The sequence below is a fragment of the Haliaeetus leucocephalus genome, unplaced genomic scaffold (assembly GCF_000737465.1).
Source record: "Haliaeetus leucocephalus isolate CR32 unplaced genomic scaffold, Haliaeetus_leucocephalus-4.0 Scaffold306, whole genome shotgun sequence".
NCBI classification, from domain to species: Eukaryota; Metazoa; Chordata; class Aves; order Accipitriformes; family Accipitridae; genus Haliaeetus; species Haliaeetus leucocephalus.
This window is the reverse complement of record NW_010972742.1, coordinates 3944201-3960897: the sequence shown is the minus strand read 5'-3', so window position 1 is coordinate 3960897 and position 16697 is coordinate 3944201. Positions and strand designations below refer to the sequence as shown.

Below are 16697 nucleotides of genomic sequence, written 5' to 3'. Positions count from 1 at the left end.
CCCCGCCAGACTTTACCCTCGCCTTCCCCATCCCCCCAGCCCCTTCTCTTTCTCCCGCCGCCTCCTCCCCGAGCCCTTTCTCCCTGCCTCCCCCCTCGACTCTTTTCTCTGCCTCCTTCTCTCCGTCCGCCCCGTCTGCCTCCGCTCTCGCCCCGCTGGGGGAGGAAGGAGGAGGCCCAGCGCACTCACCTCTCCTTCTCCTCCCCTCAGCTGTTTACCACTCAGGGCTCCTCTAACCCACAGGGCGCCGCCATCTTGGCCCTGCCTCCCCCTCCCCCTCCCATTCACAGGCCGCTTCTCCCCTCGAATCCCTCCGCCACACAAAACTAGTCCCACCTCCCCTCCTCACTTCCCCCCCTCGCCCGACGCCGCGCCGGTCCCTCACCGCCCCGCTCCTCTCTTCCCCCTCAAGGGCCTTTCTCCCCTTGAGAGGCGAAGTCGGGGTAAGGTGACGGCCGCCGCGCCCACCCGTTCTCCCGCGGCGGAGGTATCTTCGGCGCGGGAGCGATGCGGCTGTGAGAAGGTCGCGTGATTCTGGGGGCGGTGCCGCGAGGAGCCCCCGGCGCCGGGAACGCCGCGGGGGGCGGGGCGGGGCGGGAGCGGGCGGCGGCCGGTAAACAAGGCCCGGCCTGAGGCGACGGTGGCGGCCGGCCCGGGGGACGGCGGCCCGGCTTTGGGGCTTGGCCTGCCCGGCGGCTAAGGGTCCTCCGTGTTCCCTGTTTGCCACTCCGCCCGCGGCTCCTCGGGGGTGTGGGTCGGGACCCCGGGTGGCCGCGGGCCTCGGCTGAGCTCGGGACAGGCCGGTTGAGGCTGCCGTGCGGGGGCAGCCGGGAACCTGGTGCCGGATTCCGGCCTGAAAAGGTTTTTTAAGTGCCCGAATGTGCCGAAAGGGAATAAAAAGGTCTCAAAAGTGCTTCTCGTGTGTGTGGAGTGACGTTAACGGGACAGCGGTCTGGTCCGTACTGCAGAAGTCCTGGAAGGAAACTCCAGGGCAGGCACCCAAAACTGGATTGCTTTCTGCTTGATGAATATGCAAAGCTCATTTTTTTCTTCCCATTTTGGACCCCATAACACTTCATGCAAACCGTGGACAAGGATTATTTTCTTTTTTTGCTGAAATGCAGCAACTATATGACATAAAACATTTCATCCTTCCTTCTAGATAAGGTTTATTTTTCCTTGTGGAGACTCTAGAGTTCAGGAAAGAAGAATGGAAATTACCTCAGGGCAGGTTCTCCAGCCTTCAGTTTTGTATGCCACACCAAGAGGTTTTCAACTCAACGTTTCAATCCCCAGACCGGTGGGGTCTCATTCTCTAAGAGGGGGCAGTTCAGTGGGGATGCACCGAGCGAGGGTCCTTGGCAAGTTGCTGATCTAACTCTTCAATCAACGTGAATTGTCCTCAGATGCTAGTAGGAATCAGAGACGCTAAGTTTGCAAGGTAGAAACTAGGTGTAAAAAAATAAAAACAGATTAGAACCCCATCTGAGAAGTATCGGTTGATTTTTAACTTCTGAGGCATTAGTTGTGGTGTTTGACAGCTCTCATCCCTGCAGGGCTGTGATAGTTACTTCACGCTGCACCTGCGATAGGTCATCCTGCTTCTGGAGGAGATAGAGTTGCTTGGAGCCAGCATGTTTTTAATCTAGTCCTGCCTTGTGCCTGGCAATTAATATTTATTACAGTCTGGACTGAGTGATGGTATTTTTTCCTGCTGTGCAGAAGACATGTTTATTTAATCTGCCACAGAAAAGAGTGGAAATTAGGATGAGCTTCAGAAAAGAGCTGGAAGCAATTAGTCGTGTTATTTTACTGTGTAATTGCCGTAACATTCAAGCTGGCAAAGAAAACATGGATGCTACAGGAGGGGTTTGCTGCTAGATTTGAAAGGGAAGACAACTGCATTAGAATGGACATTATGTGCTATAATTAACCTGTTTATTATTACTGAGTTATACATTTAATTATTTACTTAGGATGCACTGGAGCATACGCTGTAGTAAGAACTCATGGCAATGCACAAAACAAAACTGTCCTCGGGCACAAGCAGAACTCGCTGTGCATCCACCATAGCCCGTGTGGGTCAGGGCCAGCAAAAGCCTATGTGAGCCCAGATAAGCCCGTTGCAGCTCTCTGTTCTCTGCTGGCCCTGAAACAAGAAGAGAGAACAGGGAAAATTATATCAACAGGAAGAACATAAAATAAGAATGACCACACGGGGTCAGCTCAAAGGTCCTTCTAGCCCCAAATGCATCTCTGGCACTCTGTTTTTTTTAATTCAGCTTCTATAAATCGCCTTTTGATGGCGATTTCAATGGAGAGGAGAGGTCACAAGTTTAACAGGAGCCATAAACAGAAATCCAGGGAAGAGTAAGAACACAAGCCAAGGCGATAGCTGACTGCGCTCCCATCCTGCAAGTATTTGCTCCATAGGAACTCTTGAAGTAAAATAAAGGGTGAAGGGGCAGGCAAGAACTGAACCAGACACAGCAGTCTCCCCATCTCTCTTCAGGCATTCTAGTGTAGCGATAATAGTCATAAAAGAGAGTATCTGTGCCCATTATCTCAGGGATCGGTTTGTATGCAATTATATCTGGGCTTTGCGAGATGATGGCTACTTGGGGAAGCAGAACAGCTGATACAGATGTTTTATTTGCAGCTGCTTTACACATAGGTTACTGACTCTGGGAGATGTAGTCATCCTCCTTCTCCAAAGAACTGTACCCAGTACTCTTTGGAGCACCTCTGAAATCAGCTAGCCGTTGAGGTTTTACTGAAGATGCTATTAGATTTTTTTTGCACAACTAGTTTTCTGTAGGTTTTTTTGTGTGGCTGACTTGCTTTTACTGTCTCTAGTTTAAGAGCCACATTCTGCAGCCATTTGCACTTTATGTCAACGGGAAGTCTGTGCTCAGGGGTGCTGGCAGAAGCCAGCTCCAATGTTTCATAAAATAACATCTCAGTCCTTTCAGCAGCTTGTCATTTTCCTGTTTTGTTTAATTCCTGTAACTGTCTTCATATGAAACCCTGAAGCTGCAATGTACATTTTGGTTTTCTGTTACAATGCTTGTTTTTGTAGTGAGAAATGTAATCCTTCAAATGCCTGTGTTTAAGAGGATGCAAAGCAGCTTCCTAGCACAATGCCTTGGGAACGTTTCTTTCATGCAAAACCCAGCTAGATAAATAAGGAGGGGAGGAGGGAGAGGGAAAAGGGATTGTTTGCTTCTATAAACAACAAGAATTAATTATGTTCAGTAAATGACAGATGGGTTAAGATGAAAATCTGAATCTTTCTCAATGTGGGTGAAACCTACACTCCTATCTCCAAGTTGCATCAAAACCCATTGCACAGCCTGTCCGGTGCTATGGGGCAATGACAGGGTGCGATGACAAGAGCTGTGACTTGTGGCTGTCCCGGCAGAGAGCGCTAAGGCCAGCACGCCTGCCACCACCGCCTGCCACGGTGGGATGCAAAATACCTCTGCTATGAATCTGAAGTGTCTCTGGACCACATCTGCTCCATCAAGGAAACACCAGCCTACCGCTGACCCTGTTGGAGGGCAGAAAAAAGGTTATTGCTTCCCGGTGCTTTCACTACCCTGAGCTGCCGTAGGAAAAGGGACCCAACTGAGTCCTGGTTTAATGCAACTGGCTGTAGAAGACAGTGAAATGCGTTTGAAAGTTCACGGGGAGCAGAAAAACTCCATGCTATAAAGGCATTTCTCTGATGGCAATGTCTCAGTACTCGGCACTCAATAGCTGCATGTATGCTTATATATGTCTTAAATTACAAACTTTTTGGAAAGTATCTTTGCTGTCCCAGTTCCAGCCATGCATGGAGCATGCTGTAAGTGCAGGAGGGGATAACCGAGGACACATACAGCTCATGCCACTATGCACTTGCACAGTCAGGAAGATTGTGATAATCAGAGAATAGATGAAATCAAGGAATTACTTCCCGCCACGCTCCAAGCATTTGGGGACATCAGTTCTCCTTGTTTGTTCCCAAATAAGAGTTGTGCCCAAGGATTCTGAAAAGAAAATCACTGCTCTCCAGCTCCTGTTCCCACCTCTGCTAGAGAACAACAAGGTGATCTGAGAAAAGTCACTTGGCCTCTGCTGCTTTCTCCCTCCTTCCACCCTGCCATTACAGGGGGGTTTAGCAGTCAATTATTTCACATTTGCAAATGCATTTTCAAACCTTTTTTGAAAGCAAGTGATAGAAGTGCAAATTCTTATTATTGCTCTTCAAGAGCTTTTTGCAAAGATGCTTGTTAATGAGCTTGCTTAATGAGCTTTCTTAAATCTATATTTATATCCTATATACAGCTGTATATAGATAGAGCAATGCCTAAAATATGTATGGATTGCACACACATATGCCTAGGAAAATGAAGGCTGATTAACACACATCTTTTTCAGTTATTACTGTGCAAGTATTTATTCCTTTTTCCTTGGAAATTGGAGAGATAAAAGATCCATTCTGGAATAAAATAATTTTGTGCATATGTGCTAGATGGTTTTGTTTATGAGACTGAAGTATGTGAGTGTGTGTATGTGAGACAGATGGTGTGTCTGTTTGTGAAAGATATGATGCGTGGATGAGTGTGTGTAAAAATACAGGTTTCTTAAGAGCTTTTTTTTTTTAAAGAAAAGACAAAATAACAAATGTCTGCTGGGTACCTTATTTCACTGTGTCATGCTCTTTGTCAACATGACAGAGGAGTATTCCTGCAGAAGGCAAAGCTGCCCCAGAAAGTGAAGGGTGCTGCCCCTAGGGTTTCGAGCTGGGCATCACGAATTCTCTTCAAGTTTTCAAAGTCCTGGAAAGTTTTGATAAGCAAATACTTTCTGGGCTCTGCTTCTCTATTGGCTGTTTCTTCACCGCCAGATTTTGACACAAATAATCTGATTGAAAAATCAGGGAGGGAACAGGGGCAAAAAAAAACCAGAAAGAGAGAAAAGGAGAAGTATCTATTTCAGCAGACTGCGACTAAGTGAAAAAGTGGAAGAGGAGTCCAGAGAGAAGACGACGTCTTGCTTGTCCGGGGAGATTTCAAGGCGAAGCCAGTAAAGCAAAGTCCCCCAAACAGGTGATTGATTTATTCTTTTAAACACTTTTAACTTCATTGTTTTTTCTCATTTCTCTGATATGTTTTTCTAAGCTTTTTCTTCTTCTTTGCTTGTGTTTGCAAATATGTAACATATTCCACTGTGTAAGTCAGTTGTCCTGAGGATTCCTTTATGATAATGGTTCACTTAATTCAAATGAGTCAAACCTTTTAAAATTATATACCATATACTTACTTCACTCTCACATGTGAAAATGGTAATAGTAGAACAAAATATAAAAGATGTGACAATGGTCTCAGATACCTGCATCCCAGCAAGCTCCATGCAGAAGGAGTAGTTTCTAGATGTAGACTTTTGTACTTAAGCATTGAGGAGAGGGCATGCTATATTTTTCCTTTTAATTGCTCTTTTACAAGGCCAAACCTTTAAATTCAAACAGCAGCACACCTCTGCTGACATCAATTAATCTGTGCCAGTTTTGCTACATGAGAATTCAGTCTCTCCTGTTTAGGATTTTTGCTTCAAATGTATCTTTTATTTTATTATTTTTCCATCCTTTCTAAGTATAAGCTGATTAGTGTAACGATTTTTAGCATATGGAATTAGCTATTTATAGACACTCCTCATATACCAGCAGATTGATTCAATACATTAAGCAGGAAAGCAAATGATTTGCAAGTTCGCACAGTAAGTGCATCTATATATTAAGGGGATATAGAATTTGTTAGATTGCACTATATAAGTCTATTTATCCATGGAAGCCTAAGGTAAAGTTTGCTAAAGCCAGTGGCGTTCCCAACATCACTAGGAGCTAAAAGAAGTTTCTAAAGAAGAAATGCTGCAATTGTATTCTAAATGTTTTTTCTAGATACGACAGATGTACAAGCATTTCCGTTCCACTTCTCAGACAAAATTACCACCACAATTTGCTACCCCTGCCATAATGTCCATTTGCCCAGTCTAACCACAGCAATTAAAAATGTTCTGCTCATTTTTCCACTAAAAAAGCCACATTCAAATTACTTGCCCCAAGTACCTTCATTTTTGCAAGGGTGGATTAGTGAAGACATGATTAATTTTGTTATAAAGTGAAATTCTTTTTTAATATGACTTTATATTTAAAGAGTCAGGAGTCCATAAAACCTCTTATTTTATTTGAGCTCTTAAAAATTCCAGACACAGATTGTGGCCAGTTTTGTGCTTTTTTTCCTCAAAATGTAGCCTTCCGAAAGACAAACTATTCTTTATTTTTGGAAGCTTCACCTTTGCCAGAAAGAACAGAAAAAAGCAATATTAAGATTTAAATATAAATTAAGCAATGGGAAGGAAATAAGCCTCTTTTACCCTAAAACTTTGTACACTCATCAACTTATATGAAGACATATATCAATTGCAAGTTAAAATTAAGTATTTCTGCTGAGTGTAGTGGGAAAAAGGGTTTAATCTCTACAATTACCCTTGTAAATTCAAAAACAGGATTACTTGAATTTAGAGAAAAATGAAAGCTGTAGAATGGAACTTACGCTGCAAATTGGGTTCCTGATTCAGTGTGGCACAATCTTGCAAACACCTGTTCCCAAATACGGTGTTTCATGTTATGAATCATTTCACTGAAGGAACCAGAGGGGACAGCTCCGTAATCTAATTCAGTGAGAATATGAATTTCTTCTAAATTATATCGAAGGGCCCAATCCTGTATTTTTGGGTACTGCAAGCTGCCATGCAGTGAAGTGGGAGTTAGGGCTTCACAAGGAACACAGGATCAAGTAAAATTAGGATCCTGAAGTCAGAAACCACCCCCTAAAAAACCCCAACCCTTTTAATTTGGTTCTTGCACAATCTCCAGTGTTCCAATATTACTTTACAGTTTTACATATGATACTCTGCAAAGTCACTAGAGAGCGTCACTGAAGATGAAGGAACTTTGAGTTTGAACATAGGAGGGGAACATGCAAATGCTGGGTCCACTTTCAGATCTGACTGGGGAATTTATAACTGGTAAAAGAAGCCCTTCTAAGGTGCTTCAAGTTAGGTACCCAAAAATAGTGAAGCAGGTTTTTTTTCCATTGGGTCCGTTTGGCTGTCTTTTCCTCAGAGCAAATTACTACAACATTATTGTACAGCTACTTGAATGGCAAACAAAGACGAATGTCAATTCTAGCTGGCTACTGATTTTATATCCCTTATTGGATCCAAAAAATGCCACGACACTTCCATTTTGGGTAGGCACTCCTGCCCAAGCAATGAACTCCCTTGTGCACTTGCCAGTTAAGGTAGAAACTGCTGCCACAGGGGCTGGCAAGAACAGACTCCATAAAAATAAAGTTTAATTTTTAGCAAAAGGTTGAAGCTAAATTCTGTCAGAAGCTTCAAGGACTTTAAGATGTAGCGGGGTCTGTTGTCCATAGCACTACTTTCCCTGTGAAATATAGTTAGCCATTAGTAGCAGCTGATCACTTGCTACTGATAATCTTGAGTTTTGAGGAGAGATAGTATTTTTTCTCTCACAATCTGTGCTTCTAGCTTTCCTCTAACCCGGTTGTGTGAATCACAAAGATGGTCCAATGCAGTTGTTAATTAACTATGCTTTGGGCTCCCAGTTCCTGTTTTCTCTGTAAAATGGGGTGGGGGAAGGTAACTTCCTTTTGTAACGTTCAGTAGTACATTAAAGATTGTTGTGCTCAGTAGAGGCCCTTATCAGCAGTCAAGATACTAGACCAAATTTGACTTTTACATATGCTGGGGCAAACACATCCAGAAAAATCCTCTCAATTCACATGCACCTACTTTCGACCACCGTCAGAAAAGAGGGGCTGTACTTAGTGCCTTTGTGTACTTAGTGTACAGGTACTACCATAAAACACTGCAAGATTGCTTATGCCACCCATCTCCAACCTCTAATTTACCTGGCTAAGCTGTCCAGCTAATGCCATGGAGTCCTCAAGCCAGTGGGCAGGGAGGGTGACCCTTCCAGCTGGCACTGCTGGGTGCAGGCTCTCATCCTACATTCAGAGTTACCCACTGCTGGAGCCTCTTCCTCCACTGTGTAGGAAGCCCAGGGAAATTAACCAGTTAATTCAGGCAGAGAAATCCGGTGTCTAAAGCTTGCTGGTATGAATACGTTCCATTGTGGACACAGTCCTGCCCCACCACATGGGAAAATCCCTTTGACATGAGTGGAAATTCCATGTATCGAGGGTTTGTGGCAGGACTTTTAACTTGGGGCACATCTGTATTGCAGAGTGCAGCTCCATGCACATACACCCCATCTGGGACTGACCAAGAGCAGTGAGACCCTCTGAACTAAGCATTTCTGCTAGGATGCAAGGTGCACAGGCTAAGCAGAACACACTACTAAAAGGGTTATAACCACTGCAGAACACTCCCGTGTTTGTACCAAGCTGGAGGTATTCCTGTGCCCACAGCCCTTCGCCAGGCAGAGATACACTTCACTATACTTAGAAGGAACCTCTTAGAGAGTTACAGGACAGCAAGTACAGCAACATACTTCAGTGCCCCTTCCCTCAAGTGTGTACTTATGGTTCATTCTCAGTGCTGTTTTGTCCTCTTTCTAAAATTAAATTAACAAATCTAGTCTTGGCCTCTGTTTTCTCTTATTCATCTCAAGTTATATGCAAATTTCCTGGAAACAGGCAAAGAAAAACAGGTGAGTCATTTCAGAAGAAAAAATGGCTAGAGACACCAAGAGTTATCCCTGAAGTCATAGAAGAAATAGTGGGAATCCTGGACCGGATTTAAATAGACAGCTACAACTGCATTTCCAAAGGCAGCTGGGCTGGTGAGCACCTGACTCTCACCGACAACAGTGGGCTTGGCAATCCACCTGTCCACAGCAGACCTCGCTGTGTGAATTCCACCGTACACATACCTGCAGCCGTAGGCACCACTGTAAATGTGGCCCTCGGACGTTTAAACAAAACACCACCGGGCTATGTAATTATATTTAGCATGTAGGGATAGTACGGGCACTTCTGCACCCTAGGGAGCAGACCTTTTCCATCCCTGGCTGTTTGGGATTCCAGGAGCCCACACTGCTCTGTCCTGACTTACACAGATGCTTCAGGTCATTCCTACTTAACAGGAGCAAACTTTGGTTTGGTTGGGGTTTTTTTAGTAAATAAGTAGGCTACACTTCAACTGCTGTCAGGAAAAAACAAAACTTAAATACTGCACTTTCCCGTCAACAGAAAGCCAGGACTTACTGCTGACTTTACATATGAAATATAGCAAGATTTGCTTTTACTGTTACTATCCTGAACAATTCCAAGGGAAAATGCAAATACGTATGCAAATAAGGCACCAGCTGATATTGCCATACAGAGCATTGAACGTGTTGTCATACTGCCTACATGAGAACAGTTAGTAGCCATGGGGAGAGGGCACAGGGCGGGCTGGGTTCTGGGTAGTAAAGATAACAGATGCATTGCAAGAGAATTTTGTATGATTAAATTTCAGCATTTTATGTTTGTTCCTAACCCGTCATTTCAACGGTCTATGATATTTGAGTCAGATCCAAAAGGTAACCTCTCTCACCCAGCACTTCTGCTCTGCATCTGCTTGACTGTTGTTTGTCAGCCAGAACACAAAATACTCAAGCTACAGCCAACAAGAAGGAAACCCACCACACATCATGGCTGCGGGGATTTTCCACTGTGTCTCTCCTATTGATGTTGTTTCTATAATTATTATTTGTAGAGCAATTTCACAGAGGAGCCCATATCATGGCTTGGGACTGCGCTCTTCTAGGTGCGATATAAACACTAAGACCCTTTCTCAAAGGGGTGATCTCCAACCCATGGTCCCCACTGTGTCCTCTCAGGGAGATTAAGGTCAGAGATGCACTGTGTCCTGTAGCCAGAGCAAAGAGCTACAAGAGAGAGCTCCTGGCTAATGTACCTTTGCCACAGGCCCAGTTTTGGTCTGTAACACAGCACCCAATTTAAGCATGCCTCTGTTTTTCCACCTACAATATAAAGATAGCAGTAGTTCTTTGCCTCAACCTAGGAGTAGGTTGTGAAGTGTGTGGAGTATACTGTAACCTGCAATCCCATCTTCAATCTGCCGTCCCATCTCTATGTTCAGTGGCAGAGACTATCTCGCAGTAAGTTTTTCTGCTTAGCCCCCTCCACAGCTATGTGTTTTCCCCAGAGTTGAGATCCATCAGGCGCCTAAACCCACACAACCACTCCCTGCTCTTCAGTTGGGTGGAGGGACCTTTGAGATGAAGTCTCTGTCTCCCTCGTAGAAGAGTTTTAATTCTCATCACTGCTGTGTACAGGGCTGATGTGCTGGGGAAACAAATGAGAAATTACCCCCCCAAACCACAGAGATTTACCTGCTGTTTTTCTGTGTTTCTGCCCAGGCAGTGAATGGAAAATGCCACGTTCTTTTTTGGTGAAGAGCAAAAAGGCTCATACCTATCATCAGCACCGCTTTGTGGAAGATGACCTGCCTATACTCATGTGGGATCCAATAACCTCTCCCTTCACTGGTGAGTTAATCCATCCACTGGGCTTCTAAGAATACACTAAGGCAAATTAATAATTGAGTGGGCAAGCTAAGGGAGTAGGATGAGTGAGCTAAAGAGCAACTAAGGGCTTCCACACAGGGATGTCAATCTAAGGACAAGCTGATCCCATACAGTGTGCCCTCTTTCTCTAGGCCAAATCCACACTGTCCCACTGAAATCAAATTTAGATCCTCCCTTTGTTTCCTGCTGGGTTGCTGGGGATGTTTGAGATATAAGATTGCTGTGTGGAGTTGGTCACATTTGGGAAAGATGGCTAACTTCAGGCAACTAACAACTGGGAAAAGAGCTTGCACTTGGTTGTCAGTCTTCTACAAACTCACAACTCTGCCACCTCGATCTCCAGCTTGCTATGTTCACTGCCCACATTCTCTCTGGACCTACATGTTCTCTACCTCAGTGTGTTACCACCTCCTCCTGATGATTTGCAAGGAAAGTTACAGCTAGAGTGAGAAAATACTAGTGATACCCTAACAGTGACTGTGAAAGGAGTCCTACACACTTACAGGTGAAGGGCCAGCTGCTATATACTATATTAACACCAACCAACACTGCTTCTGCCTCCGCCTGCTGTCCTCCCTCTGCTCCTGTTCATGCTCTCCCACAGCCATCCATGCAGTGGTAGGGCCAGGTCAATTATCTTCTTTCAGGCACCATTCAAATTTTCTTTATTCAAATCTAGGATCAACTTATCCTTTGTTCTAGCCCTGGCTATCAAATTAGAGTCCAGCCCTATGATAAGTTTGATAAAAAAGAAAGGAGGTGACATTTTAATTTCAATTCCTGCCACCATCCTTTGGCCATTTGTTGTGTTTCTCTGGCACACAAGAGGGTTTGGACGACAGGTGAATATTGTCCTTCAGCAGCCCAGTCCCATCTCCAGCAGAAAGGAGGCACATGTACTGGACCTCTGTCCATTTTAGATTCTTACTATAAAGTCCACTTCTAACAAGTGCTGGCTGGTCTCTTTAAGGGCTGGGACAAGCATGGAGAAACGGGAGTGTGGGCAGGAGGAGACAAGGGTCTGTGGTCACCTTTGCAACTGTGTAAACAGTTACCTCCCCTCTCTGCTTCCCTACGTGGCTGTCCATAAATTCAGGTTAACAATACTGAACTTTCTTAGGAGAGGGGTGGGGAGGTTAATAAGTTAGTGATTGTTAGTTACTCACACAAACAAAAATTATTTTAAATGGGGAAATGATTCTTACAGACATGTGGCTTCTAGGGTTAATTTTCTCTAACTATATAGGGTATCAAGTGTCCTATCATTTCTTCCCACCCCCCTTTACCTTGCCTACCTCATCCTGCTTGGAATTTCCCTTTGTCAGCAATGGGCAGACCTTGATTGCCGTGCTGATTGCACCACTCTGCACTTATTCAGGGAATTGAGCATGGGCTCATGTAGCCAAGCATGAGTTCATACATAAATACAAAACTCACCTTAATAGACTCTTAACAGCTAGAATAAACTAACTGTGACACTACTGTGTGATTACAGCCATAGGAAACAAGACACCGGAAGATACCAAGAAACAGGACCTAGAATGCGTGGTTCCAAAACAAGAAAAGGACCCACCTGAACTGAAGGAAGAAAGTGTCCCTGTCCAGTACCTGAGCAGGATGCTGCCAGGCCCTTCAGCTCAAGGTCTGCTACCCAAGACCACAATTGCAAAAGAGGTCAGGGCTGGGCTGGCTTATGGACAAGCAGGTCCAGATTTTCAGTAAACAGCAGCTCTTATTTTGACATCAACAGTCAAACTTGTCCCAGGCAGAGCTCATCAAGAGCATTTTGTATTTCCCTTTATGATTCTGGTCTAGATCAGCATCTCTCTGAAGGATGATGCTATGATTCCCAATGAGTGAGCCTCCAAATTTCAAGGACTAATGGAGCTCTGTGCTATATGGGTCAAGGCAGGTGTCCACATGATACTTGTTCAAACACTACATGAAGCAGGGCTAGTAGGGGGGGTAATATTCCCTTAGCATCCCCTCTCCCATAAAATTTCCTCAGTTTGAAATCAAAGTTGTAATAGGAACTTTGTATGGGGATCAGGATTTGAATCAAAGAAGGAGGAGTTACCAACTGCAACTCCCAAGGTCAGGCAAGACATTAAATGGGGGAGTGGTACCTGGGGAACTTTTTTACTGGTGCCCAGCTGCAGGCAATGGCATGACACTCATTTCTCCCTCTCCTTTGCAAACTCAGAGATGGCCATCCCAGGTCTGCAGATCAAAGACTGCAGTAACACGACAAGCACCCCTACCTTCTACAAAACCGGCTTTTCTTGGGATGCTTTCCATTTGCCATACAGCTACCGACAGATGTCTTCCACCATGCAGTCAGCCCTCTTAGAGCACCCAGTTAGCCTGTACGGAAGCCACCTCCTGCCAAGCACCGAGCCCCCTCTGGATTACAGCATGCATTACTCCTCGGACATGGAGACCTACCACTGTGTGAAGTGCAACAAGGTGTGCCACAGAGGAGAGCCTCAGGGATGGGGAGGGGCTGGAGTGATTTTCATTGCATACATCAGCATTTCACTGGGTTACACCAAAGTGCAATGCATGCAGCTCAAAACGGGTACCTACTTTTTCTCCTGACTAGGGGACAAGGGTGCTAGGAGTGATGCAGTTCACATGGCCCATGAGAGGGAAGAATCAAAGAAAGAGAAGGAATTGAAAACAGAGATGGAGACACAGCTGCCTCATGCCAAAAAAATCACTGGCATTTTGTTTTGCAGGTATTCTCCACTCCCCATGGACTGGAGGTCCATGTCCGAAGGTCTCACAGTGGGACCCGACCTTTTGCTTGTGAAGTATGCGGCAAAACCTTTGGACACGCTGTAAGCCTGGAGCAGCACACCAATATTCACTCCCAGGTGGGTAGCATGTTTCCAGAGAACCAGCTCTCCAGAGCTTATGAGTGTTGGACCTTAGCTGTTACTTACTCTGTTATAAAGGAAGCGACATTTCCTAGGTTACAAATGTGATGGCTTTCCTGTAGCACCCAATGACAATGATAGGAGCTCTGAAGACCATAGATCTTGGTCTCACAAATCTCAGACTGCCCTTGAGAATTCCTTGGATGGGAGGGGAGGATCATCGCTGCTGGTTCTTCTGTGCCTCGCCTCCTCCTAAAGGGTGCAGGAGTTTGGATCACAAGATGTAATCCATTTCCATAAGCAACCCTCCCCACATTCTCTTTGTGCTGCACCTAGCATGTCAGTCCACGAGCTGAGATTTGCTTATCAAATCTACTATTCTTAACAGTCTTAGCACTCTTCAAGCTCTGTCACATGTCTTGCAGCCACATACATCCCATGATTTTCTTTCCCTAACAGGAAAGAAGTTTTGAGTGCAAGATGTGTGGGAAGACATTCAAACGTTCCTCCACCCTCTCCACTCATCTCCTGATCCATTCAGACACACGGCCCTATCCCTGCCAATACTGTGGCAAGCGCTTCCACCAGAAGTCAGATATGAAGAAACACACTTATATCCACACAGGTGAGAAACAATGTATTCTCAATAAGAAAATGCAAATTAGAGTCCATCATGTTAATACACATATATAGTCCCCAGACAAAGAGATACTGGACCAGGGATAAGTGTCCAGACGCACTGGAAAGTCATTCTTCTCTGTGCAGTAAGACAGCAGAAGGTCTAAGCATCACTGAGATGCATGTCCTCAGTGTGACCAGGAGGTGGTTATTGACCAGCCTTCAGTGCATGTCATGGTTGTACCCAGCCCTGGATGCAGACAGGGCATGGGTCGCACAGCTGGACAGGACTGCCTCTGGTTCTTTTCACCCTCTGGTGCTGAACCAGAGTGCAGACACATTGGCAGGACAGCTGGGCTGGCAGCACCCTGATGCCTAAGCATAGCCAGTGAGGTCTGAGTCTACTAAAGGGCATTTCTACCTCCCTTCTCTCATCTGTTAAAGTGTTTCTTACCATTTTCTCTGCCCTGCAGGGGAGAAGCCCCACAAGTGCCAGGTATGTGGCAAAGCCTTCAGCCAGAGCTCCAACCTCATCACTCACAGCCGCAAGCACACAGGCTTCAAGCCCTTCAGCTGTGAGCTCTGTGCCAAGGGCTTCCAGCGCAAAGTGGATCTACGGAGGCACCGAGAGACCCAACACAGTCTCAAGTGAGGGACGGCTCCAGGTCTTTTCTGGAGCTCCCACTGCCAGTGCATGCTCCAGGGAAGAAGAGTCTCCCCGGCATCTCCATCCAGCGTGCGGCTGCCCACCTCATAAAGCTCATATAGCATCCTATGTTCCCCTGGGGACTGGCAAAGTCATGTTACTGGCTTTGGTGTTCCAGCACTTCAAAGCCTTGCACATCCCAGTAGGTGACAAAGAAATCTGTGGGAGCTCTCACTTTTCAATTACAGCAGGTACCAGCCCAGATCTGACATCACCTGCTCAAGTGCAAATCCAGAGAAATTCCTCCAAGATCACCATTACTCTGGATTTACACCGTGTGCAGAATCCAGTTCATCAGACTGACCAGCAGCAAGGTGGGAACTCCTGGGCTAACGGCAGCAACAATCTGTGCCAAGCTAGTGCCGTAACCATGTTCTGCTTTGATGGTTAGGAAGATAAGGCTAGGGCATGCAAATAGATTGCATTCAGTGAGCTGTGTTCAACCTGGACAGGGCTTCTGCAGAGGCTTGCCCAGGTCATAAATTCTGGCAACAGACACCTAAAGTCATTTTCTTTCAGCGGAGCATTTACTGTGATCAAATGACAAGTTAACTGTGTTGTATTTTTAGCTTGGAGTGGGAGGAAAATACTGAAAAAACAGCTCCTATCCCTAGCTGATAGCAGGGGTCTCTAAATGCATTCCTCATACGCACCATGCTGCAGAGATCCCTGGGTTAGTGGCAACCAAGCAAGCTCCAAGAAGAGCCAAGTCACAGCACTAGGCATAAGCTAACAAGCCCCATGTCTCAGTACCATGCGAGAGAGACTGGTTGCTCTTGGAATCCAGACTGGTATGTCCCACAATAGTTCACTGCATGCTGGACATTCCAACTTAGAGCTGTCCTGGGCAATCCTGTGTCACTGTATGGTCAGGAATGGCCCTTGGATATCAATGTCAAGGGCCAGAGTTCTGCTTTCCAGCCACTCTTAAAGGAGGAAGTGACCTAGCCTGTACACATTGGCATAGTATGCAAGTACCTTACAAATATTATACAGAGAAGTGGTATTTCCTCTTTCTTCCAGGTCTAGGGGTTGAAGCAAAGCACTGGAACAAGAGCCAGTTTCCCTCCAAGCTCTAAGTTCTCACTATATAACCTTTGGCAAGTCACTGCACTGGGCTTTTTTCTCCACCCCTCCTGGTGATGTGGAGTCATTCACTCAGGTTTGTAGAGTCCCTTGAGTTCTTAACAGGAAGGACAAAGTATTATTATAGCGTTAAAAAGACAAGCGCTTTCAGTTAAGCAGGGCATTGTAGCAGCACACAGCCCACTCTGTAACTACATCCCTGAACACACAGCCTTGGACAATGACACTGGTGGGAAGTAGCCTGGAGAACAGGCTGTGGCACTAGCCATTTCACTCCAAAGGCTTATGAAAGAAGGCTGCCATCACAGGCAAAGAAGAAACAGTCCAAGTGGAAAATTCATTTACTGCCAGGAGAGAAGAGGTCTGTCCTACCCTCAGTTACACTGCTGTAACCCAAAGCCATTTTTCTAAGACCTAAAATGTACTTGCCCCTGTTTTATGCTGTGCCTAAGCTGTTAGTTATTAATATGCATTCTGGAAGCTCAAAACAGAGTCTGTACTCCTGGCTTTACTTGTACACTGTAAATATGTATTTATACTTATTCTAATGTATATTTTTATTGCACTATACCAGACAGTGACAACATGTACAGGCCTGCTGGGATTTATCTGATAAATCTGTTCCCTCTTGGTAACTGGGCTAACACAGTGTATTTCATGTTAAAAACATCCATTTCAAGACCTCGCTCTGGAGATTCAGGCAGTGGGGATGGAGGGGCAAAGGAGAAGGGAAGGAGTACAACATTGCCCATACAGTTCAACTGTGGAACTAAAGATGGAAATT

The 16697-nt window shown here is 45.3% G+C and overlaps 2 protein-coding genes across 6 annotated transcripts in view; one reads left to right on the top strand and one right to left on the bottom strand.

Moving 5' to 3' along the window:
• Positions 1 to 488, bottom strand: part of TSC1 (tuberous sclerosis 1) — a 28823-nt gene extending 28335 nt beyond the window's left edge. For 2 of the 4 annotated variants that reach the window (XM_010570858.1, XM_010570855.1), the window contains exon 1: positions 190 to 269. The gene's annotated coding sequence lies outside the window, so the exon portion shown is untranslated. Of the gene's footprint in view, positions 1 to 189; positions 270 to 385 lie in introns of those variants that run through there. The other 2 variants (XM_010570857.1, XM_010570856.1) reach the window with 2 other exon arrangements.
• Positions 489 to 4850: 4362 nt separating this feature from the next.
• Positions 4851 to 16523, top strand: GFI1B (growth factor independent 1B transcription repressor). Of its 2 annotated transcripts, none has more exons than XM_010570854.1 (7): positions 4851 to 5093; positions 10461 to 10585; positions 12120 to 12266; positions 12828 to 13090; positions 13363 to 13500; positions 13963 to 14128; positions 14595 to 16523. In XM_010570854.1, the coding sequence occupies exons 2-7, from the start codon at positions 10471 to 10473 to the stop codon at positions 14771 to 14773; spliced, it is 1008 nt and encodes a 335-aa protein (XP_010569156.1). In that variant the 5' UTR covers positions 4851 to 5093; positions 10461 to 10470; the 3' UTR covers positions 14774 to 16523. The 2 variants fall into 2 exon arrangements, with proteins under 2 accessions (XP_010569156.1, XP_010569155.1); XM_010570853.1 differs by having other exon boundaries at positions 4852 to 5093; positions 10457 to 10585; positions 14595 to 16522.
• The last annotated feature ends 174 nt before the right edge of the window (positions 16524 to 16697 follow it).